Source organism: Zootermopsis nevadensis, unplaced genomic scaffold, assembly GCF_977971745.1.
Source record: "Zootermopsis nevadensis isolate Lab colony 2312 unplaced genomic scaffold, Znev_1.0 Znev_ptg000002l, whole genome shotgun sequence".
Lineage (NCBI taxonomy): Eukaryota > Metazoa > Arthropoda > Insecta > Blattodea > Termopsidae > Zootermopsis > Zootermopsis nevadensis.
This window is the reverse complement of record NW_028259134.1, coordinates 10,778,388-10,803,459: the sequence shown is the minus strand read 5'-3', so window position 1 is coordinate 10,803,459 and position 25,072 is coordinate 10,778,388. Positions and strand designations below refer to the sequence as shown.

The 25,072-nt window shown below is 34.9% G+C and overlaps 1 protein-coding gene across 3 annotated transcripts; it reads left to right on the top strand.

Annotated features, from left to right (window-relative positions):
- The first annotated feature begins 45 nt into the window (after nt 1-45).
- LOC110833696 (transmembrane protein 164) lies at nt 46-24,037 on the top strand. Of its 3 annotated transcripts, none has more exons than XM_087355467.1 (7): nt 46-153; nt 5,810-6,005; nt 8,325-8,678; nt 10,648-10,764; nt 12,760-12,838; nt 14,227-14,327; nt 19,381-24,037. In XM_087355467.1, exons 2-7 carry the CDS (start codon nt 6,003-6,005, stop codon nt 19,615-19,617), a joined length of 891 nt encoding a protein of 296 aa, XP_087211593.1. In that variant the 5' UTR covers nt 46-153; nt 5,810-6,002; the 3' UTR covers nt 19,618-24,037. The 3 variants fall into 3 exon arrangements, with proteins under 3 accessions (XP_087211593.1, XP_021927761.1, XP_021927764.1); XM_022072069.2 differs by lacking the exon at nt 46-153 and adding an exon at nt 2,958-5,539; XM_022072072.2 differs by lacking the exons at nt 46-153; nt 5,810-6,005 and adding an exon at nt 6,012-6,337.
- The last annotated feature ends 1,035 nt before the right edge of the window (nt 24,038-25,072 follow it).

Here is a 25,072-nt window from a genome sequence, read left to right as displayed (position 1 = left end):
TTTGGTTCATGCTGTAGACGAAAAATTGGTTGGATGTTGTGGGTAGATGGCAGCGCTGACAGCAATCTTATGGTCATGATGTCACCCCAGGAAAAGTTTTTATTTGTTGCTGTTTTACATGGAATTTTTCCGGATAGTTCCAAGGGACGACAAGTACATGCAAAGGATTATCCATTTGACATTGGTACCAACAGTTCCAAAAAGCTTGCATTATTCAACAGGATGGTCAGAAGTGTTTCGGTTCATTATCTAAACCAGTGGTATTCAACCTGCGGTACATGAAATTTAAAAAAAAAAAAATTTATGATAAACACTGAATAATCAGTGATGTAATTTATTTCAGATGTAGATTATATACTATGTATAACTTGAATTATACACCAACAACTTTGGGGTACGCGAACAAAAAATGGTTGAATACCACTGATCTAAACCAAAGATAAACTACAACCCACACATCAACTAGGTTAACGATAAGTCAAATGGGTAAATTTAGTGACCGGTTAAGTCGATGTAGACAAACATGGTCGACGAGGTTACTGCACAAGTGATGAAAGCCGTCAAATCTGCAGACTTAAGGGTATTGAACCCACATGACAGCATGTTAGCGGCAGCACTAGGGTAAACCGAATGTTATAGAATGGCTATTCATCGGTTTTTTGTGCCACGGTATGCACTGTTGTAGGTCAATTGGTAGGATCGCTCACGTGGCTTCCACAGAGTCCTGATTTTACACCCATTGAATTCTTTTTATTTCTGGGGACTTTTGAAAGACGTCTAGTCAGGTAACGTGCAGTTTCTTGCCCACTTACGATAACGGATTTCAGGGCCTATTGCTCTTGTACCTCTGATTATGCTGGAGTGGAATAGCATTATGCCGTTTTTGCAGGTCAGTCAGCGGTGCTACATACATACATCTTTATTACATTCCAAGGATCCATAAGTTAGTCAGATGACAATAGGATGTAGAATAAGTCATAATAATACAATACATGTTATACAAATACAAGTCATACTAGGTTCCATGACAAAACCGCACAGAAAGAAGCTCACTGTCATGAATGCTCACACGAAAATTACTCACACAGACAAATGCTCACATGGACGAATGTCCATATTCACAATATTATAAGTAATCGGAAGCGTTAACTGGTTACCGTAGTAAACCGACGTTTATGAAGCTGATTTTTATTCCTTGTGTTGACTGGGTGTATAGCAGAATTAGTTTGAAAGAGTTCTTGGTTATTTACAATAAAGTTCATTAATGAGAATATGTATTCACATGGAAGAGGTAAGATTTCTAATCTCTTAAATAGACTTCTACATGAATTCCTAGGTTTTACACCAGCCAATAGTCTAACAATTTTCTTTTGTAAAGTGAATATCTTTTTGATGTTTGATGAATTTCCCCCAAAAATTATTCCATATTTCATTAAAGAGTGAAAATAGGCAAAATATACTGATCTGAGTGTGTCAGTGTTGCTGACATGCAACAGAGATCTAACTGCGTAACATGCGCCACTTAACTTAGGTATCAGTTTATCAATATGATTAGTCCAATTTAGGTGATTATCAATTTGCAAACCCAAGAATTTTGTGTTTATTGACTCTTGTATATACTTCCCATCATAACCAATACTTAAAGCACATTGTGGAGAGTTATTTGTTATAAATTTTATTATATTCGTTTTATCTAGATTTAGGGCCAGCTTGTTAGCAGTAAACCATTTACTCATATGAGACAGAACTATGTTTGATGTTGAACAGAAATCATCAAAAATTTTATTTGAAATTATGACGCTTGTGTCATCAGCAAATATTATGGGTTCTATTAAAGTACGAGGCTCGTCCTTAAAGTAAGTTTCCCTGGGGCCGTTTACAGAAACAAAACAATTTCATGGAAATATTTATTGCAACAGATACAGCAAGTGTCCAGCTATTTTTCAACATATTCGCCACCGGAATTGAGACATTTGTCATACCGTGGGACCAACTTTTGAATACCTGTGTCGTAGAAGTCTGCCGCCTGGGATTGGAACCACTGTGTGACAACCATCTCCGCCTCTCTGTCATTCTCAAAACGCTGACGCTGACCGGACAGGAATTTCTTGAGGTGTAGGAAAAGATGGAAATCACTGGGAGCGAGGTCCGGGCTGTAGGGTGGATGATTAAACACCTCCCAGCTGAACTCCTGCAGGAGACTTGCTGTCCGTCGAGCCGTGTGCGGCCTAGCGTTATCGTGCAGGAAGACAATACCGGCACTAAGCATCCCGCGCCGCTTGTTCTGAATGGCCCGTCGCAATTTCTGCAGTGTTTCGCAGTAACGCTCAGCATTCACCGTGCACATCACTTTCCGCGCCGACAACGTCTGCTTGAATTTCGTCTTACAGGGAGATCCACTGTGACGCCAATGCATTGACTGCTGCTTGGTTTCTGGGGTAATGTGTGCAATCCACGTTTCATCACCTGTGATGATCCGGTCCAGAAACTCGTCGCCGCCATCATGGTACCGCTGCAGAAATGTCAATGCTGACTCCATGCGCTTTGTTTTGTGTTCTGGTGTCAGTTGCTTCGGCACCCACCTGGCGCACAATTTCTTGAACAACAGGTGCTCCGTGACAATTTTGTGCAACAAGGAGCGGGAAATGACTGCTGAGTTCCGTAATTGTGAAGCGACGATTATCCATAATGCGTTCCCGCACAAGCTCCACAAGGTCGTCTGTAATGATGGATGGCCTCCCACTGCGCTTCTCATCATGCACACTTTGTCGACCTGCTGAAAATTGTCTGCACCAGCGACGCACCATCTGCTTGCTCATGACGTTAGGCCCATAGACCCGGCACAGCTGACGATGAATTTCGATCGGCGCTATGCTCTGTGCATTCAAAAACTTTATCACTGACCGCACTTCACAGTCGGCGGGAGCTGGAATAAGAACCCCCATCTTCAACAGCTGCAACGATGCTACTGTGAGAACGCGGGAAATACCGTTAGTGCATGCGCCATGCTACGTCATTGCTCTATCACGTACGCACAGTCGCTTCGCTCAATATAAGGTTTGCTAGCTGTGGGACGAGTGGGAAACTTACTTTTGGGACGCGCCTCGTATTTATTGTTGGAGGAAGGTCATTTACATATATTATAAAAAGCAAAGGCCCTAAAATTGACCCTTGGGGAACTCCATGTTTTATTGTTCCCCAGTTTGAGAAAAAAATTCGTTTGTTTTTAGGTGCTTTTACTTCGACCTTTTGCTTTCTATCTGTTAAATAGGATCTGAACCATTGCGCTGCTATTCCTTGAATGCCATAAAAATGCAATTTATCCAACAAAATTTCATGAATTACACAGTCAAAAGCTTTTGCTAAATCACAGAAAATTCCTCCAACGTGCATTTTTTGGTTAATAGATTTAAGCACATTGTCTGTTAGCTTGAAGGCTGCATCTTCAGTGGATACACCTTTCCTGAAGCCAAATTGTTCCTGGACTAATATGTTGTTAGCATGCATATGATGACTTAATCTATTGTACATAATCTTCTCAAGCACTTTAGAAAAGGTAGTTAAAAGTGAAATTGGTCTGTAATTTGTCATATTGGTTTTGTCCCCTTTCTTCTACAGTGGTCGTACTACTGATATTTTAAGGCGGTCCGGGAAAATGCCTGTGTATAATGAGTGATTACAAATGTGGGTTAATGGACGACTAATTAAAGCTGAACAAGCTTTCAAAATTTTACTTGTTATTTCATCATAACCTGATGAGTTTTTTGATTTGAGGGAATTTATTACACTTTTCACCTCAGTTTCAGTGGTTGGAATGATATTAAGGCCAGAAAATTTTACAGGAAATGCAGCTTTTAAAATGGAAACAGCATCTTCTGTCCCTGTTTGATTTAAATTTAAGCTTTCAGTAATTGTTAGAAAAAACTTATTGAAGGCATTAGCCACTGTTCCAGGATCATTTACTTTTTCATTGTTTATTAGAAGAGATGGCATCTGTTCTGATAAATATATTTTTCCTGTCTCCCTTTTTATTATGTTCCATGTTGTTTTTATTTTATTGTCTGATTTTGCAATAAGTCTACTGTAATGCTGCTTTTTAGCATCTTTTATAACATTATTCAGAATTTTACAATACTTAACATAAAATGCTCTTCCATTTGGGTCTTTACTGTTCCTACTGTAGATAACCAGATTCCTTTTATTCTTGCAAGATACTTTTATTCCTTGCGTAATCCAGTCATTCTTTATTTTGCCTATAGTTTCATATGTAATAGGGAAACTAGCTTCAAAAATATTTATAAAAGTACACAAAAATGAGTTAAACTTTTTGTTGGTATCATTGACTTCATACACAGATTGCCATGTTTCATTCTTCAGAAGAAGCTGAAACTGCATGATGGTTTCATTATTTTTTTTTCTTCTGCTTCAAAGGTATTAAGTTGGTATCTGCAGCAATATTATTAATCATAAGGTACTGGGCATCATGGTCTGATTGTCCATTTATTATGGGAGAAGTAGAAGTTGAGCTAAGTCTTATACTATCCACAAAAATGTTATCAATTGCTGTTCTTGAGTCATTTTGAATTCTTGTTGCAAATTTTACAGTATGTATTAAATTATATGTTGCTAGTAGTGAGTGTAAATGTTTTTTCCGGCAGTTTTCATTTAGATAGTCTACATTCATGTTGCCACAGATTAAAAATTCAGTTTTTGGATTATACAGATACTTTAGAGTAACATCTAGTCCCCTTAGAAATTGTTGAAAATTACCTGATGGAGCTCTATACAGGCTTAATATAACTAAGTTAGCTGTTTTTGTCTCTAGCCGAATTGCACAAATTTCTAAATCCTGTTATTTACAGTGTTGTGAAATATCAATTTTGTTGAAACATTGGTCTTTCTTAACAAAAATACATACTCCTCCCCTCTGCAGGTTTTGTCTACAGAAACTGGAACCTAATGAATAACCATCTAATGTGAGGTGCAGCAAATCCTGTTCAACCATGTGATGTTCGCTTAGGCACAATATATGGGGATTTATGCTGTCTATTTCCAAAGAATGTTTCAACTCATCACTTTTATTTTTTAGTCCTCTGATGTTCTGATGAAAGATATTTAATGAATTTATTGGGTTAACATTTTTACTGCGAACTTTATGACCAAGGAAATTGCAATCAATATATGTCAAGCACCTCTGTGCTCTTGACTTTAAGCTAAAAAAGGCTCACATAGAATTGCACGGTATGGCGCTAAAACATTGGATTTCCCTGGTATTTTTCTTCACGTGCAACAATCTGTCTGAACGCAGTTAGTATAATGTTTTCAATTGAATCCCGGAGTTCTTACGCTCTTGTGAATCAGTTGTGAGTTGTTCTAGTGTGCTCTGGTGCTGTCAGATGGCAGCAGTTACAAACGGGTTTCTAGCTGATTGTTTTGTAATCTGTGTTAATGATATCCACAGAGATGTAGTAACTGTTTCTGTGGTGTGTGAGAAGCAAAAGTCGGAAATAATATTTTAATCAAAATAATATAATTCCATGTAAATGCGTTAATATATGACTTTTAATAAATAGTTCATACTATCGTAATTATTTATTTTTAGTTTTATTTCTGATAATAATAAAATGTTGCAGAAATTCGGATCAATCAAATTGTATTATTGGTTAGCAGGAATTGTGTGCAGAAGGGATATTAATACGTATCAAATTTAGCTTTGTCACTAGTTAGGTCTAAATGATGAACAATGCAGTGCAATAGGATATAATGCAATGTTACATTGTTTAATTTATACGTAATGATTTTTTTATAGATTGTCTTGCACTTGAATTTACCGGCAGCCGGTCGCCCATCCAGTCAATTTTGTTCTCAAGTCAGCTGATTTAAACACGTTTGGTGCACTTTGCTGTTCAACTTCGACGATCACTGACAACTGCAAATCTTTCCGTTTGAGCGTTTTATTTGTATTATGAGACATTCATTTTTTTATTTGCACAAGGCTTTGCATGGTAAGGAGCTGCCATAAATATACAATAGAAACATTTTAGTTGTGGACGTGTAACTAGACTATTTAGGTCGAAGTAATGAACAGTGCAATGCATTTAGGATATAGCGCAATGTTACATTATTTAAAATTATACGTAGTGCTTTTTGTAGATCGGCATGCTCTAAAATTTACCGACAGCTAGTCGCCGATCCAACCAGTTTTGTTCTTGTCACATGTTAGCTGCACTTTGCTGTTCAAGTTGCTTAGAGTACAAGCACCCATCACTTTTGCCGTTTGAGCGTTGTATTTATATTATGAGACATTCACTTCTTTATTTTCACAAAGCATTGCATGGTAAGGAGCTACCACAAATGTTTATGTACAATAAAAACATTTTAGCTGTGGATGTGTACCTAGAATGGAAGGGCTTGTTACAATGCAGTGAGCATTTTTTATGGCCATAAGAATATTGTACATACTATGATTTAAAGAATTGAAGCGTACTTGCACTAATTGTAATGAAAAGATGCCAGTGTTGACATCATGGTCTCTGGTTCTTTAAAAAATAAGAATTTAGTATCTTGCTTCAAAACCTCAATGATTTATAATTCTAATTTTTACAATTATTGAATGGGAGCATTTTAAATTAATGCACAAAAATCAAAGTAGACTAAGATTGTTATAAAACTTTACCAACAGGCACTGATTGTGAACATGTTGAAAGTGCATGTACCTGTATGAAGAAATCTTACAAGTATTCTCATGGCATCTGTGTACATAATCCACAAAGAGTTCAGTCAAATAAGAAAGTGTGTTTGTGCAGTGGCTGTGCAGGTTAAGGATTTGAATGAAATTGATATTTTCTTGTTTACTGTTTTGGTTGACTTATCTGTTTGAAGGATAATGCCTCTTGATTGGCCCAGTAATTACCTTACTAGAGAATCTCTGCAGAAGTCACACTGTTATGCCCATAACAATGATCCATTATCCAGGCGGTGCATCTGCTTGTAATGTCTAAGCAATGAGAAATCTTTGAGTTCATGATATAAATTTGTAGCTTAAGTGCATCATGTTTGTGTTGAAACCAAATATATATTTATTATCACAGTCTATACACAAACGTATTTAAAATGTTGTTGTTAAAATTTATATAACACTATAACATCTGTAGTATAAAATATTACAATAAGTTATATTATGGCGCTTTTATCGTAGTATGGTGTTACATTTATTAATAATAAGCGCCATAATAAATGTAACACCATACTACGATAAAAGCGCCATAATATAACATAATATAACTTATTGTAATATTTTATACTACAGATGTTATAGTGTTATATAAATTTTAACAACATTTTAAATACGTTTGTGTGTAGACTGTGATAATAAATATATATCATGATATAAAGTTCATACAACACTGGCTATGAAAGTATGTGACTTTACTCATTAAATTATTTTCATATTGTTTTGTTTCTTGGTTCATTGTGTAATAATGTTTTATCAGCTGCATGGGAAATGTAGTGTCAGATAGGATGATTGCTTTTCTTCTTGTTTTGTTTGTGCTGAACAGATAAGTGGCATTTGTTGGCTTTGCATAAAAGTGAATTGGTCATTGCAGTAAGGTCAAAAGTCATGGAAAGTGAACTTTTTGGAAGTTAAAAACATGTATATTATTCATGCTAGTGCATTTCATGTAGCTTCATTGACTATTATAAAAAAAATTGAATATTCAGACTCATTACCTTTCTCCAATGAGTGAGTTTGAAACTATATATTATGTATTGAAATGCAGCTGATACACTTGTGCTTCATTACATTGCTTATAGTTTCATTGGAAACACTCTTTATGTTCAGACATATCAACATACAGCATTCACAAATTTTACAAGTAACACATCACAGAACAGCACACTTGCACTGAAATAAAGCTCTAATAAGTATGTTTTGTTTGCTTCTGTTCTTGCCAGTGACATTGTATAATGGAACTTTATGTTGACACTAGGTTGTTCCAGTGTAGACATCTCCCTTGAGTAACAAGTTTTGTTGCAAGTATACAAGGATTGTTAAAAGTTGAAATCTTTTATTATTAATTAGCTTGCAGTTCTGCACAAAATATTGAAATTGTATTAGTGGTTTACTTTTATATATAGTAATTATAAATATTAAGTAACAAACTTTTAAGTTAAGTACAGAAACTAAGGCATTTATTATGAGATAAGGTCTTCAGGCAAGTTACTTCTGTTATTTTACTTAAAAACATAATGTATGGCAGCTTTGTTACAAGTTAATTCCAACTGGAATAATGTAATGCACTTTTTTTTTTTCCCCCCCCCAGAGAAATCACTTTGATTTTTGCCACCACTGTGCAATGTTCGAGTGGGCATACAGCGGAGTGAATGCATCAATGCCTAACAATGGTGGTCCAGAATGTACTGCTTTTCTCTCTCCATCAAGAAGATTAATTGAAACAGGCATAACATTGGCCTTTGCTGTGATATGTATTCTGTGGGGCTACAGGAATCTGTCTCTCATACCACAAATCTGCATTTGTAGCCAGAAAGCTGATACTGGCAAAAGGGTGCTATTGGTTATCATATCCCTGATGTGGGGAATGGAAATAGGTTTTAAATGTGCATCAAGAACTGTGATATATTTACTCAATCCATGTCATATTACAACAGCTTTGCAGGCAAGTATCAGCAATATTTTCCATCTTACCATGTACTTGCCTTCCAGCAGCATGTAGCAGTACAGAAGGAAGAACAAATATTTTATTTTCTTCTTGACACATCTTCATCAGATTAAAAATGATGTGTTACATCTGTTTTGATAAAATGAGAAATATGCTGTGTAGGATTTGAGGTTTTCACAGCGGTGAGTCTGAAGATTACTGTCTTGTGGGTTATTGCGCTGTGTAGTCTGGTGAAAATCTACCAGACTACAAGGCACAATTACCCAGAAAACAGCAATCTTGAGAAATATTCTGTTTACAGGAAGGAGACTAGCTGTTTTATTAAAAATTTCATGTACCAACAAATTTAAAGCCACCAGTTTTAAATGTTCTTAACCATCAAGTGTAATAACTGTTATTAAGCAAACAAATTTTTCTTCATACACTTAGACTAATAAATGCATATACAGTTGCATTAAACATTTTCCTTTAATAGCTATGATTTTTCTTTGTACAGATAGATTTGTTTGAAAACATATCTTATTTTTTGTTTATTACATAATTTGCTTTATGTAAATGTTCTACATGATTAGGTCTCCCATAAAGGAACAGAGCTTGAATAATTCATATATAAACAATGTGAAATGAGTGCATGTAGTATTAAAATCCATACAGACTATTCTGTAAAATAATAGATAGAGGGTTGTAACTGTTTTGACAAATAGCGCTTGAAAGTGAAATTTTTCATCCTCTTTTTGCCTTTTCCTGACAGTTGGTAGGAAAGACCAAGATGATATAGTTTTATTCTATGGTGTTGCAAGTTTAGATCGTGGTCTCCTGGGGTGCTGCACCAGATAGTCTTCTAGACTGAGTTCAAATAGCTCATTCTTCTACAACATTGATATACAATCAGAAGACTACATGGTGCAGTCCTCTATAATACTACTATTTAATGTGTCAAAAGTCTATTCTGTATGTAACATTTATTATGATTATCATAATTTCCAAAAACATTTATGTAATGATGGTCATCATGTACTGAAAGAGGATTTTAATAGGTACACATTAATTATTATTTAAATAATATGAGGAGAATGTGAGAGAAATGTGACATTAGCATGCTGGAGTTCACATCACACATATGTGCATCCCAACATCAAATAGTACTGATGTTTACACAGTTATCCTCATAAACAACTTTCATTCACAAATGAATATGAGTTGGTCATATGTCAAAGTCAAAGTCAAAGTCAAAGACTCTGACTGCACGCTCTTTACGCAGCAATGACATCATCTCCTTACACTGCACCATTTTAATGTCTGTAATTCAGAGACCTCTGGAGGCAGAACTGTCAAATTTTTCATATAAATGTAGTAAAGTGTAACTGAATGAGTGCAATTTAGTTTACACTGCTGCTTGGGTCTGTTTCTAAGAAAATATTGGAGGCATTTCTTTTCAGCATGTCCTTATAATAAAGATGAATCCATGTAGGTAGTAACCTACATGGATTCATCTTTGCTTTAGCATATTCCCCCTCATAATATCTGTGGCATAACAGCCCTCTGAGAGCCAAAGCCGACTAGCTGGCTGCTGGCCTCACGTTCACATTCCTAAGCAGAGGTGAATGATCATCCAACCAGATAAAGGGTGATGTGTGGTCAGCACAATGAACCCCCAGCCATTGCTAGCTTTCATGACCGGATTATGCTACCCATTGTAGCTCCCCAATTTCCTCACGATGCTGGGTTGGCACCGGTCGAAAAATCTCATGAGAAATTTCTTTCTTCCCCTCATAGTGTTCATAATTTAAAGGAAAGTTCATAGACTTATACATGTATGTGTTTTAATGACACAGTGATATGAAACTTCAGTAGTCGTACAATTTTGACCCACAGTCTCTCATCAAACCACATAAATTTGTTTTTCTTGCAGCAGTGATATTTATTTATTGTGAACACATTTGCCAAGTGTGTATTTTTATTACAGATATATTTATTGGCTGCACAACCAAGCAGACTAGTTACAATAATATATAGACTTCAGTTGAACTTCTTGAATGGTGCAGTCTTGGCATGCGCCTTTCCTTGGACAGAAACTCGACTGGTAAATGCAACTGTTTGAGTATAAAGAATCTGACCATATTTATGGTAGTAGTAGTAATAGTAGTCAAAAGCAGCAAGGGGGAAACATAATGGATGTGCCTTATAAATTTGACTTGTTAATACCTACTTGCATATTTAGACTCATTTATGTGTCTAATTTCTTTTGAGAACTGTCGGTGATCTTTTATGTTTTTGATAAACAAAATATTTTGCTCAATATCGTTGAACATATGCTTTTCTTCTTCATAAAGTTGCAGTTGTCATGCTGTCCTATCAGTATTTGTAATGGCTGCATTAACAAAAGTTACATCAAAGAAGTATCATGTAATATACAAATTTGATGCTAGGGACTAATGATATAACCTAGTGTGCAACATATCTTATACACAGCTGTGACTAAGTGTGTTACAAGTATCTCTGTTGAGCTATTCTTATGGTTGTGAAATCCTGAAAAGAACTTCAGGTGAGCCTATCTGTTTTCCATACAAACTTTGCACAGAATGTTTTTTTAAAAATTACTATTTTTAAATTTGACTGTCAGTAGTATGAGTCATTTTGAGTATGCTGAAGTATGTTATCAGCCCTTAGAGCCATAGTATGTATTTTGACAACTTCCCATTAGCTAAGATATTTTGCGTTATCTCAAGAGATTTAGGATACAAAGTAACTGATACTGTGAGGGAAGGCTGCTAAGTTATATTATACTGAAGAATTAATATTGTTTCTGGATGGATAACATCTGATATATAAGAGTGTAGACAGTCTGTTATGGATCCAAATTTAAAACCCTTTCCTGCAATGTTAAATAGGATGTATAGTTACTGAGAAATGACAGGTGTCATCAGGTAATGATGAATGTGGTCATGTTTAACAATGTCCTTTCATAGTACCTGATTTTGTTTAAATTTCCACATCAGAATTATTACATTACAGATGTTGAAAATATCTTGGTCCACAATGCATCATACTTCCAGAAACTTTCTATTTCAGTGTTATGAATTTTATTATTATCCCTGTTGGTTATATTGAGTAATTTGATTTAGACTTGACATAACTCAAATGTTGTAGGGGAACATAGCCAATATTGTACTGGCATCCAGATCGTACCGTTAGTAATTTAAGAAAACTATTATTTGAATCTTCCATCTGGCAAGTGTAAGTTGAGCTAGAACATACTCGCCTGATTTGTAATTGTTTTAGTGAAGGTGAATGTAATAAAAAGAGCTCTATGGAAAGAAAACATACTCATTGTATGTCAGCTTGTTGACTGCTTGGGTAATCATGAGACTCTAGTTTCTTTTAGTATTTTAACGAAGTGTATATCTTAATGCATACAATAGGTATGTTCAGTTCCATCCTGAGGTTAGAAGTATAGTATTTCCTGCAAAGATCAAGTTGCCCAATTGTACTAATAAGAGGCTGTATAAATGATACCAGTACATGTTACATAACTTCAATAACTGAGGTTAGGTTTCTTTGTTTATTTGCAGTATTAGGGTAAATATGGCAAAAGAGAGTGTGGAAAGGGAGATCAAGCTCGTGTGGCGAACACTCTGGATAAAAATGAAGTTTAGTAGTTAGGCATAGTACTGTTTTATTCTTGAAACAGGTGTATGTAAGCAGTAGTGAGAATTAAAATAAAATCAAGGTAACCTATGAAAATAACTGTCTCCAAAATGTATTTCTTCATTACTTTATGAGTATGACTAAAGCAGCCAATGATACAATTTTGAAAACTTGTTATGGAAATCATACCACCTGCTAAGGTTCTGAAAAATGCATAAAACCAAATAATTTGTGGATGAAAATGTGAAAGGAACATATTTCTTGCCCAAGATGTCTAACCGTATGGCATGACATTCACATTGGCAAAAATTCAGAACATTTTATTATAACAAAATAAAAACTGAAAAGTGGTACAATATAGGCTGTGTTCCCTTAAATACCCCTAGAACTTTGAATTCTGATTCTTATGAACTTTTTTATACAATTTCAGTTTCCATTTGAAAAATCAATATATTGGATTCAACACAGTATGATGGTGATCGTGCCTTACTATTTACTACAATTGGGAGGTAAGAAAACTCGATATCACCTCCATGTTTTTCCATGACATGTCCATCCATGCAGTACAAAGTTTATTTGAAATGTCAGTGAACTTATTTTGTAAGGACTATATCAATATTACCACCATGATAGTGGCCATGTAAATTTGACATAAGAGCAGTACTAATATGGGGTCATGAAATATTTGTGTGGTAACAAGTAAAAAAAATATGCAACTTTTTAATGTAAAATAACTAGAGATCTTGCAAAATCTTTATTTAGCTGTCTGTATGATGGCAATAACTAGTGATCTGTTAGGGTGAAGCTTGTGAAATGTTGTATGCATATGGGTCATGCACTGTCAGTCTGTTTTTTTTTCCTGTAACATGATAGACTGAGTTTCATACCCACACAAAACAACTAGTAAAATTATAGCTCTATATATTTTTATTTTCACGTTTTGAGATAGCATACAGGAAGACTGGTTTCATAACTACATGATAGGAGGCATTCATCTAATTTAATGTGCTTTAATTTCTTTATGAATGCAATTTGGATTTCATACCAATGTTCCCAACTATTTAAACTTGTATATTTTTGTGGGGCTATATTAACTGTGTTTATATTATGATTCTGTCCTGCAGTCTGGTCTTGAACATGAACATCAGGACTAGCCTTAGGGGTGGGCAGTCACCCAGACAGTGGGCTGAATGGGGCATCAAACCAATTTTGGCATTTTGCAAGAAGTTATTAGTAGTTTTTTCAAGCAATGAAAAATGTTAAAGTGATGCTGTGTGTTTAATTTTATGGTCATCTTTGCTATGTCTGTTCCTGACATTTAGCACAGACTGTGCTTTGAGAATTGTTTGTTAAGCATGACATTTTAATTTGCTCTTCCATGCATGTGGAGTTGTGAGATTACATTGTTGACATATTACTGACTCATTCTTAACTGTGTGATAGAAAATGTTGCAGTGGTTAGCAATTGGCAGGAGAGTTTCAGCTGACTCATGATGCAGTGAAACTCTGCACTTGTCAACATTTTAAAGAAATTTTATGTTGAGGTGAAATGTAATTGCTAAAGAAGAAAGGAAATGGTCAACAGCCAAGACCAGAAGCATGTAGAGTGAGGTCAAGTAGTGTTACAGCTCAAGAACATTTCTAAGGGACAATATATTTGGTAAAGACAATGAGAGCTGTAATCTTCAGGTGGTGAAACAAACTTGTATAGTACATTTGAAACACATCATATTCACTTTTATTTTTAACCATTTATTTTAGTGTACAACATGGCCACCAACCATCACTTACATGTAGGCGCCTGTATCAAATTGATTTTTATCATGATGCAATCCAATTTCAACAAGTATGTATGGTCTGAAACTTTCATGGTAACATAAAAAATCTCACTCTGCAGGGGCATATAATGTGGAAAAGTATTCAGACTTCAGCTGGTGCCTGGTGGCCTATGGGATGAATCTTGTTTACCACTTTGCTTTTCTACAAGCTGTTGCCATTGTAAGTACATGTATTGTTCACTGCCCTATCTTCTTGCTTGAGTGCTACAGTTTGTTACTAATGAAAAAGATAATTAGTTTTTTTTTATTTTTCCTTTGTTGTTCAGTGAATATTGTATGAGGGCTGTTCAATAATGACAGAATGATTTTTTTGTACAATATTCGAAAGTCTGGAGGGAACTTTCATTGATGATGGTTGGTAGCACTGACAGGTGAGAGTCAGCATCTGCAATTACAGGTTACTGTGTGTTTAGTTGTGCTTTGCTATGACCTTGATAACAAACTTGCCTGTCTCACCTCAGAAGTCACATCTGACGTGATTCACGTTCCTTTAAAAGGTCAGAATGAATGATTTACATGCACACAGTACCACCTGAAACAACTGTCACTGGACCACATCACAAGAAAATGACTGGAATGTGTTGGACACTGGATACTTCATCATGATAATGCCAGACAAAGTGTTGCAAACAATGTTATTCAGTTTTTGACAAGTGAAGGTGTTCCAGTTTATTACCCACCCACCCTCCCTACAACCCAGAACTAGTGCCTTGTAACTTTTTTTGTTCCCTACACTAAAAAGGCAGCACTACCATACTACAGATGCTGCAGTCAGAGCTACAGAAGTGATTTTAAAGATGTCCAAAAAGGGTTTCAGCCATATCTATGATGAGTGGCAAAAACGCCGGGACAAGTGTATTGATTTCAGGGAAGCCTATTTTGAAAAGGAATGCACTTGTAATGATTCATAATAAAGGAGGTATGTTTCTAAAAATCATTCTCTCTCTTTATTTAACAGCCATTTTTTTTATTTTTAATGTTGATACAGCATTGTTTCCATTGAACTTCAGTAATTAGGACGGTTTAAAATCTGTTGAATTATGTATGTTCATACAGTATAACTTACCTAAAATGGAATCTGAATTAAACTGTACCTGTTTAACCTGAAAATGGAAAGGAAGAACAGAAATTAATGGAATAGAATTCGCATAAACATTGTTCTTCATTTGATGTAGTTTTATTTAGAACTACACTTCCTGGAATTTATCACGGGAACATTGTCATAAACTGAAAATAGTTCAGCCCACTCAGTTACAAATAATGCATTAAATATTTTAGTAGGCTGCTGGAAAAGAAAATATGAAGAGAGAAGGAATGAAGAAGGAAAAAGTGGGAAAGGAAAGAAGAAATCAGAGGTATATAAGGATATATGAAAAAGTTGACAGTTGTGAATTAGCATTTGATAGGACATTCATAAAGTTGTGAGCAGTACCATTCACAGCATTTCATGACTAAGAAAATTAATGTTATCTGACTTTCATGAGAATCATTGGTCAGAGTTTGGCTACAATACTCTTAGCCCTTAGTACCACCACCATCATCACCATTACTGTAATATATTAATGGATAACTCTTTTTTATCTACAATATTCGTAAAATTATTTTTTGTTATGTGCTCTTTACCACTTGTTTTGTTCTTCATCACCAAGCAGTGAGAATGTCAATGGTTCATTGCCAGTACTCTATAATGAAATCCAGATGCTTGCAGTACAGATGACATCTGGGCAGTTGTTCATTGTAAGTTCATTTACATTAAAAACATTCATATTGGATTGTCTGAATTTTAAGGATGTAGTCCTTGATTCAAATAGGGTTTCTGTGTCTAACACAATTTGCTGTGCATCATTTGCTTTAGCTTCACTAATTAAATTTCCAGCTTAATTTGTAACTCCACAGATATGTATGATTTTAATTTTAAATGAATGAATTCATTGGTACCCAAGTTAGGCATAAAACCTTCAACTTCCAGTTTCATAATCCAATACACAACCAAACAGTTCTTTCCAGCACAGACATACATTTTTTATGTATTGTCCTTGTTTGGCCATGAGCCTCCTGCATGGTAGCCTAAAACAAAAGTAAGTTCCATTATACATACAAAATCCACTAGTTCATAGTTGTGTACTGGCAATATATATTTATATAATCTAAGGGAAACATGTCAGGAGTTACGGTTAAGAAATATTTGCCCATTGCACCAGTTATCAGTTAAATTTCTGACCTGAGTGATAATTTTTCAATCATTTAAAATGAAAAGTGTGTGTTTATTTGAAGTGAGAAGGTTCTGTGATGTAAGGAACTGAACCCTGTCTCATAATTTATATTGCAACATCTTGCATGGTGCATTTTCTGATGTCTTTGTTTGCATAAAACTGTGTTTGGTTTACAGTTTAAGTACAAGCAGTTGTACAGAGCAGAGAAGTGTGCATTAGTGCATGTGTGTTCAGTATACTTTTCAGGCGCTTGTCGTCGACATAGTCTTACATAAATAGTAGTACATGTTATATTGGGCCTCAAGTGGTATTTTTGCTTTAAGAAAGCATTTACCAGGTTTCCATTATATCAGAATGCAATATTGTATGTTGATAATTCATGGAGTTATTATCTTCTGTCCTGTGTATTCCTTAAAGGTCTGTTCCTGTAACAGTCAAGTCAGAATATTAATACATTCCAACTCAAGTAGCAAGATTGGTGTGACATCTTTTTGTAAGTTGCCATACTTTCTCCCCTCAATTGTAAATTGTCACAGCCATATACCATTCGTGACACAAGCAAATACCAACCCCTGTGCAACATCAGGAATTTTCAGTAGCAAACATTTAACAGAGGAAAGTTGCATTGCTCCAGCTATGGGTGTGTGTCTACAGAAAACTCAGAAATGAAGTGCAGATCATAATCACATAGAGCCAGGTAACATTTGGATGGGTGCTGAAATGGGATAGACACTCCAATAATAACTTCCCCACTTGTATGGTTTTTCTGTTCCCACATGTTACTTCTGATGGGAGCTGCAGTGTAATTTACAAGAACTCTGAAATCATGTATGTCTGTGTGCACCTGCACGGTGCAGAGTGGGTATTTATTCCCATGTTAGGCTTACACAGCTCTGCAGACTCTGTTAGGCTTCTAATTGTCAGTGGTGTCTTGAAGAGTAACTCCTCTTCAAGGCAAAGGAGTAGGATCTTCAAAACATTGGCAGTACTGCCATAATTGAGAAACATCAAGAATACTGTCCATCCATAGAAATGATGTTTGTGAAACATGCAAACAGGAAGTACTCCTAGCATGGTTAAGAATAAGTCATTACGATCTCACCCATGGATATTTATTATGTGGCAGACTCCTGCCATTTTGTGATGCTTGCAAAACAGCTGTGTCAATAAAACACATTTTAGTTCATTGTCTGAAGTACACAACCAAACAGTGACATAGTGGCATGCATTATTCAGAACCATGTCTGTAGTATTAGGGGATGGTTTCAAGTGCACATGTGCTCTTCTGTTTTGAATATTCTAACAGTTCTCCTAAAGTACTTTTAACTGGTGCTTTACCAATAGCATTTTCTGATCAACATATTGTCAGTGAAGGCCTTAGTTATGACCTAAAAATACAATTAAAAATTAAACTTACATTCATATAATCCAACCTATCAATGTTATTTTTCACTAGCATTCACAGTTATGCAAGGGTAAGAAGGCTAATTGTGTTAAATTTCTTAACACTAGAGCAGAACGCGCCTTTCGGAGCTCCTCGGGGGGGGGGGGGGGGGTCAATTTTTTAAAACGCAACCAACCTTGTGTAAGAAACTAAACAAACCCACCCACCGAATGGTGGCTTAAAACAATTGACCAACCCCCCTTCGGTGGGGTTAGTTTAGTGTCTCATTAAGTGTTTTAAACCTTGAGTAAGAAACTAAACTACCCCCCAAATTGGGGTTAAAACAACTGACTAACCCCCCAAAGGGGGGTTGGTCAAGTGTTTGAAACGCCAACAGTTCTTGTTCAGTCAACTTTTTATGTCCGGCCCCACCCTTGCAAATCTTCGTCTTAAAATCGATCATAAAGTCAGTTTTCATAATAGTAATCGTAATATATCGAATGATTATCAGTTTACCTTGTTGGAGTTGGTACGTCAAATACTTGATAACGTCTTCTTTCACTTTTATTCATTTCTTAAATAGTTTTATGTCGCTGTTTGGAGGCAATGTGCTGCTTCTGGAGCAGTGATAATGCGACTGGCTTGGTAGTGAAGCGTTATTTGTTGACATTGTTGATGACGTCATTTCTTGGCTATGACGACGACTAATAAGGTGATATTGTTGATGACGTCATTTCTTGGCTACGACGACGGGGAATCAGAAATTTTTATAGTAGATTATAAAATAACATGTATTCTTGTATGATCTGAAGCTTTCTCAGCGGCTAAGTATGTATATTGAATTCTTCTTGGGCTGCCAGCCATGTCAGATGGTTTTATGAAGAAAACACCAACATTTAGAGAATCATCTTTGTCCTCAGGGTACTAAAGAATTCATTAAACACATATTCTTTTATGTGTAAGCTACAGTGAAATTTGGTGTAGCTATTTATTATTTAATGGGGATACTGCTGATAAGACATTCATAAAAACTCTACCACCATGTATTTGACTATAAAACATACTGAGTTGAGAAAGTGACATTGCATAAAGTAAGAAACAATTTCTCCAGCCATTCTACTTGTTGCTGCTTATGGTAACATTACTGTGCTTTGTTGCATTCTAAATGAAGTCTATTTGTCAGATTTCCGTATGGTTACAGAAGACACATGCTGCTCTTTTATTCTTGTACCAAAAACCATCAAGCCATCAACCAAATATCAGATTAAAGCAGTTCACAGATACATGTAAAATAACATTGTTTTAGAAATGCTAAATATTTCATGTTTCAGCTGGTTACAAATGATTGGAAAACAGAAAACGCTTTAGATATATCAATTAAACTGTAAATAATATTTAAATTTGCTGCTAGATAAGTTGAAATAGTTAATGTCTAGTATCCCTGGGAATCACTTCCAAAAGCTGAGGTTTTGGGAATTGCTGTTTTAATCCTTTGTGGTTGGGTATTGATGAATTTCTAGAATAACAAATCATCCACTGTGAATGTCATTCAGACATGCAAATAAATGTTATCTAGAGACTGTTACTGAAATTTGATCTGTTATGTTCTTTTCCAGCCTTTACAGGTAAATCTGAACCTCATGTTATGTCCAATGGAACTAGATCCATTTTATGGTCCATATTATCGCATTATTGCTGTGGCACATCAGGCCATACTTTGCCCCTTAACATGCAAAGTCTTCTGTGCCATCTCTTCTCTCTTCACAACTCCAAAGCAACATCTGTGTGACTCCTCATGTGAATGCAACTTGGTACAGTGCAGCTGTCAGAATAGACATCTGCACAAGGACTAGGGTTATGTTGTGTTACCCAAGGGTTTCCAGCTTTGAACTTTGTTTATTCACATAATAAAAATTACAAAGGATGCAGTAGGACAACTTTGGTAGCTGTGTGGTAAATGATCCCCCATGTGAAATTAAATATAAAGTAATATACCAGTATTTGTATTGAATGATGCAGCCAAGTGGGTAGCTCTCCTGCCTCATGTTCAGGAAATCTTACATTCAAATCTCAGCCAAGAGGTTGGATGTTATGACTGAGCTTTTCTGTCACTTTCCTTAGCCCTTCCAGGCAATTGCTGGGATAGTACCCTAAATTAGGTCATTATAATTTCCTTTCATATCCTTTGCAATCCATCATTTATGAATCATTCCATCTGATGCTACAGTCTGAGCTACGGATAGTGTTATTAAATGAACCATAAATAAAAATGCATTAATAAAATAGTATTCCATTAAAATAATTGGCATGCTGTATCATTCTTTGTTACTGGTGAGATTTGATGTTCTCATGGCAACAAATGTGAAGGTGACAGTCATCTGGGATGATACACTCTGTAGTCTGATAGGTATTGGCCATTTCAAAAAAAAAAAAAATTAAAACCATGAACATAACTATATGATATATTACAGAATGCTATATAGATAGCTTTCAGCCATAATCAGGCATTTCTTTAAATATACAGAAATGTCAGACTATATACTAAATGCAATTTAAAGGACACTGAATTATAGATCCATACTTGTGATCTGTTTAGCTTGTCAATAAAATAGTTGAAATGTTGTGGTTAGCCCAGTTAAAATGAGAGCAAGAGATAAACAGTTATTATCTGACTTTGTATTAATTTAAAATAGAGGTATAAAATTCTGAACAGATCTTTATCTGAGCATTTAGTAAATTCCTTGTGGCAAATTGGTCTTGCAGATGGAATCCTTGTGTATGTGATGCTGTTTTGTTCATTGGGGGCTTGCTGCAGTGTTACTGTTATTATATTGGTATATTCTTTCCTCTCATTTATACTAAAACGTATGTATGTTTTAGTATCAAAAGTGTTATAAAATGGATGTATGTGATTTATATTAATAATTACTTACTGGTATATATCCTGTATCCTTTTATACTACTTGTGGACTTGGATCTTGAAATGGGATACATTTGTTTGTATCTGTATAGAACAGGGTATATTTCTGAGTAATTGTATGCATTTAGTGGTTGTGATAGTTTGTATGGAGGAGTGTGGCTCTGACTTGTTTGTTCAGATGCACATGCTTCTTGCCAGTTCACTAACATAAGATAGTCATATTGTTACCAACTTGAATTGAGTCATATTTGTGTATTTATTCTTATTCTTTTTTTCACATAATGAAATTGACTATCTTAGGCTTTGTCTTACATGCTTCTGGAATTTGTCAGATACACCATGGATAATTCAAATTACTATAAATTCTTCTATTTTATTGTGGTATTAATTCTATTTTATTATGATTATGGTGTTGCTGATTTTGTTGTAATCAATTAATTCTATTAGCTGTTACATTATACATATAATTTTGTTTGTTTATATTGAGCATACTGATTCTAGGGCTAATCTGTTGATCCAGGTTTTAACTGAATACAAGAAGTTAGATAATAGCCTGTAATATTGTTTACTTTCATTATAACTGGGCTAAACACAATTTTAACTATTTTATTGACTACCTAAACAAATCACAAGTGTGGATCCATACCTGTGTCATTAAATTACATATAGTCTGAAATTTCAATATACTCAAAGAAACAGCTTAAGATGCCTGAAAGCCAGAACAGGTATGTTTTTTAATATATAATATAGTTGTGTTGACAGTTCTGCTGTCTGTTTTTTAGTTGCCTATATACCAGGATGCAAGTGTCTAGTTATTAACATTCGTAATGAGAACTGGGGAAAACTTATAATTCTTTATTTAAGTACAGTTATTTTGCTAAAAGTTATAACTGCAGTTTATCTTCTTGTAATATGATACCCATAATTAATAGCTGGAAACCCTGTACAACTACAAATGTAAGCCTCTCACTGGCAGGATAATGTGATGAAAATATTATGTGAAAGGATTTTTCAGTATATCAGAGAACATTGTTTTAATTTATTGTTGCATAATGTAATTGCACAGTACTATATTGCAAATAATAAATATATGCTAATAATTATATAGTTGCTATTGAATATTAAATAGCCCCATTAAATTAAAAATAAGTAAAAGTAAATTCTAATCTGTAAAATATTTCTGAAATTTAATTCTATGATTCTAAGATGCAAGTTATAACCAAACAGTAACAGTACTTTCTAAGTCATACTAAGTTTTATAAGCTAGTCAGTCATTTTAAAATACAGTAGTACTGATCTCAGAAATTATGATGAAGTGATCAACTATTAAATAGTATTAAGAGTTAGGTTTGTAGATGAGGCTGTGACTTGGACAGGACCAACTGAAAACAGTTGGCAGACTGTTTCAACCAGAACTATGTGTTTAAATGTCCTATGTTTAAAGTGTGTCAGTATGTAGAAGATTGATGTAATCATTTTGTACCTTAAACATGGGTCATGGCACCATAAGTGTGTATGTTGAAATACGGTATATGTTCAGTTTGATACTATATTTATTTATGCTTCTTTGTTGTGTTTTGTGTAATAACAGACAGGTTCTTTTATACACATTACGTGTATCTTAAACATTCACAGATGATTTTCACTCATATAATTGTCTAGTTTGTAATAAGGAAGTGCATCATAATTAAAAAGGTGAAGAAATATGTGTGATTATAGGTTCAACAGAATTAGATGAAAATTAATATTTCATTGTAAGGATCTCACAGATGATGCTCAGAATAATTTTTCAGGGATGTGATGCAACAACAAAAACTGATTCATTTGTTCAGATCTAACTTGAGTTGGTATGACCTATGCTCCTTTTAAATGTGGCCTGACTATTAAGTTTCAAAAAATTAATAAAATCTCATCTCAGTGATGAAACAAAGAGCAAGCTGATTTACAGCAGTTCATTCATAGTGTGAGATGGGTATGGAGTTACAACTGATTGCCTGGATGCAGGGCTGTAGAAATATGCTTGCCCACTCACAACATGTAAGTTAATAAATGCCAGTGGGAAGTACATTTTAACCTCAGTATATATATATATATGTATGTGGGAGAGTGAATTTTGCTGAATGACTAGTAAATGCAAGTAGTATTTCTGGAGCCCTGTCTCTATACTGTGGCACTTTATCTTTTTTAAGTGGCCCTCATTGTTATAGCCATTGCTCTTCCTCAAAAGAACATTGTCTCTGAATAAAGAAATTTCGTTTGATTTCTGTAGCATCTCACATTTAATTTCACTGAAATAACTATATGTTTCATGAGCATATAATTGCACAGGATATTTCTCAAATTTCAGACACTTGTAAAGCTTAGAGCATCTTCAACTTTACAGAATTAAAGTGTGGTTGACCTCGTCTATATATAGGATTTGAGGTTGTTATGGTGGTGAGTACAAAGACTGCTGTCTTTTGAGTTGTAGCACCATATAGTTTGGTAGACATTTACTAACATTTCAGAGATCCTTACTGATGGAGGCAGCAAATACATCTGAAATGTTGGTAAACTTCTACTAGACCTCACGACACTACAACTCAGAAGACAGCCATCTTCAACTGTGTCTATGTTGAATACCATGATTAAAAATTGTGACTCATAAATGAAAAAAGGATCATGTGGAATGTGAGTCATTACTTTATGGTCCTGTTTTTGCTTACAGCAAACATAGTTCCACAATTTTTTTAGGTAGTGGAGTTGTAACAACCGACTGTACAATGAAAGTCAACTAAAAGATATTCTTTTACAGCCAGAACTCTATATTCTCTAGGTCCAAAAGGCGTCACTTTTCTATCTTACTTGATGCTGCAAGTAGGTGTTTTTAAAACTGCTGTGTGCTAGGTAATGTAAATGTCGCATCAAAAGCCGTTATGCTGGGGACAAAGGTGCTTTGTCAATACCAAATTCAGGCACAGGATTCTTGTAGGTAGTTCACAACAGTTTTATCACCGTGCAAATAGTATTTTTCACTGACAGTCTTGCATTATCCCAGTGGTTATATAGGTGCTTTTGATTGTAGTCTGTTTAGTACTCATATAAAAAGTAGCATTTCACAAATGAAAATGTAAATGTACACACTTCATTGTCTCTTGTTAAAAATGACTTGTCTTTTCCTTAGCATGATGTCAAGAAGGGCAGACCCAAATTTTGTCAAAATCATGGGAGTTTACAAATTGTTCCTAATGTTGTATGGTACTTTAGAATGTAAAATGAAGGTAAAGAGCAACATGCAGAGAAAGGCATTTTTCATCCTGTGTACATTTGAGTGTATTGATTTGTTAGAAAATTATATGATCCTCCTACGAGAATACCTGGTAAGATTCATTAAGTATGTTTTACTAAGACAATGCTGATCCAGGTTCATTAATGAAATGTATCATATTCCTGTTGGTATGTATGTGTTTTCCTTATTCAGTGCTTGTATTACTCTTATTACCACTAACTTTTGAACAGTTATTTCCTAATATCCTTAAGCAGGAAACCATTGTTGTATCTGATAATCTTTTTGTAAATAATTTTTTCATGAAAATCTTAAATGGATGCATCCTGTTGTGTAGGTTGTAAAACAACAAAAGTTTGAGTACCATCAACAGAGCTAAAATATTATGTTTCACATATGAAAAACATGTGTTGGCATGTTATTATCAGGTGTGCTGAAGATATATTAAGCATCAAACACTGTTTACTAAAATACATAATTAATAGAAGAGTATGGATCCATACTTACAACTTGTAGAATTTAAAATGCTAAACTATGGTAACAGTTTAAATGACTTTATAAAATATTCAAGGTGATTAAAATGAAGATGAAAACAATGATAAATATGGTGTGGTGAACTTGGCTTAGATATTGTGTTAGAAATCTGTCAACTCAAATATAGAAGTGGATATTATTCATTGTGAGATTCCCAAGTTTGTAAATACCTTGTCTGAAGGTAGCAATGAAGGCTTCTATGATGAACATAGGGGAATTATTATGGGAGACTTAGGATCAGGGATGTTGTCATCCAAAGCTTACTGAAAATATGAATGAATTAGAACCAAAAGTTAAAGAAGGGGAAGGGATTATGTGGTAAGAAATTTCGGTACTTGTTGATTATCGGGACACAAAACGGGAGAGTCGAATATCTGGACTTGGATTGGACGTAAAACTGTGCATGCGTATCAGTATACCTGTATACTCGGTAATAACTTTCAAGTATGTCATTTATCCACACACATTAACCTAACCTAACCTAACCTCTTTTTAAAGCGATGTGCCCCGATAACCCACAAGTACCGAAATTTCTTACTGCTGTGTAACTGTAGAAGGTACTGGTGGAGCAGCCTAGAAATAGAGAGTA

Coding starts and splice junctions, on each gene's coding strand:
- LOC110833696 (XM_087355467.1), top strand. Junction 10,765..12,759: donor CTTGGACAGAAACTCGACTG/GTAAATGCAACT, acceptor ATACAATTTCAG/TTTCCATTTGAAAAATCAAT. Junction 12,839..14,226: donor CTATTTACTACAATTGGGAG/GTAAGAAAACTC, acceptor CTCACTCTGCAG/GGGCATATAATGTGGAAAAG.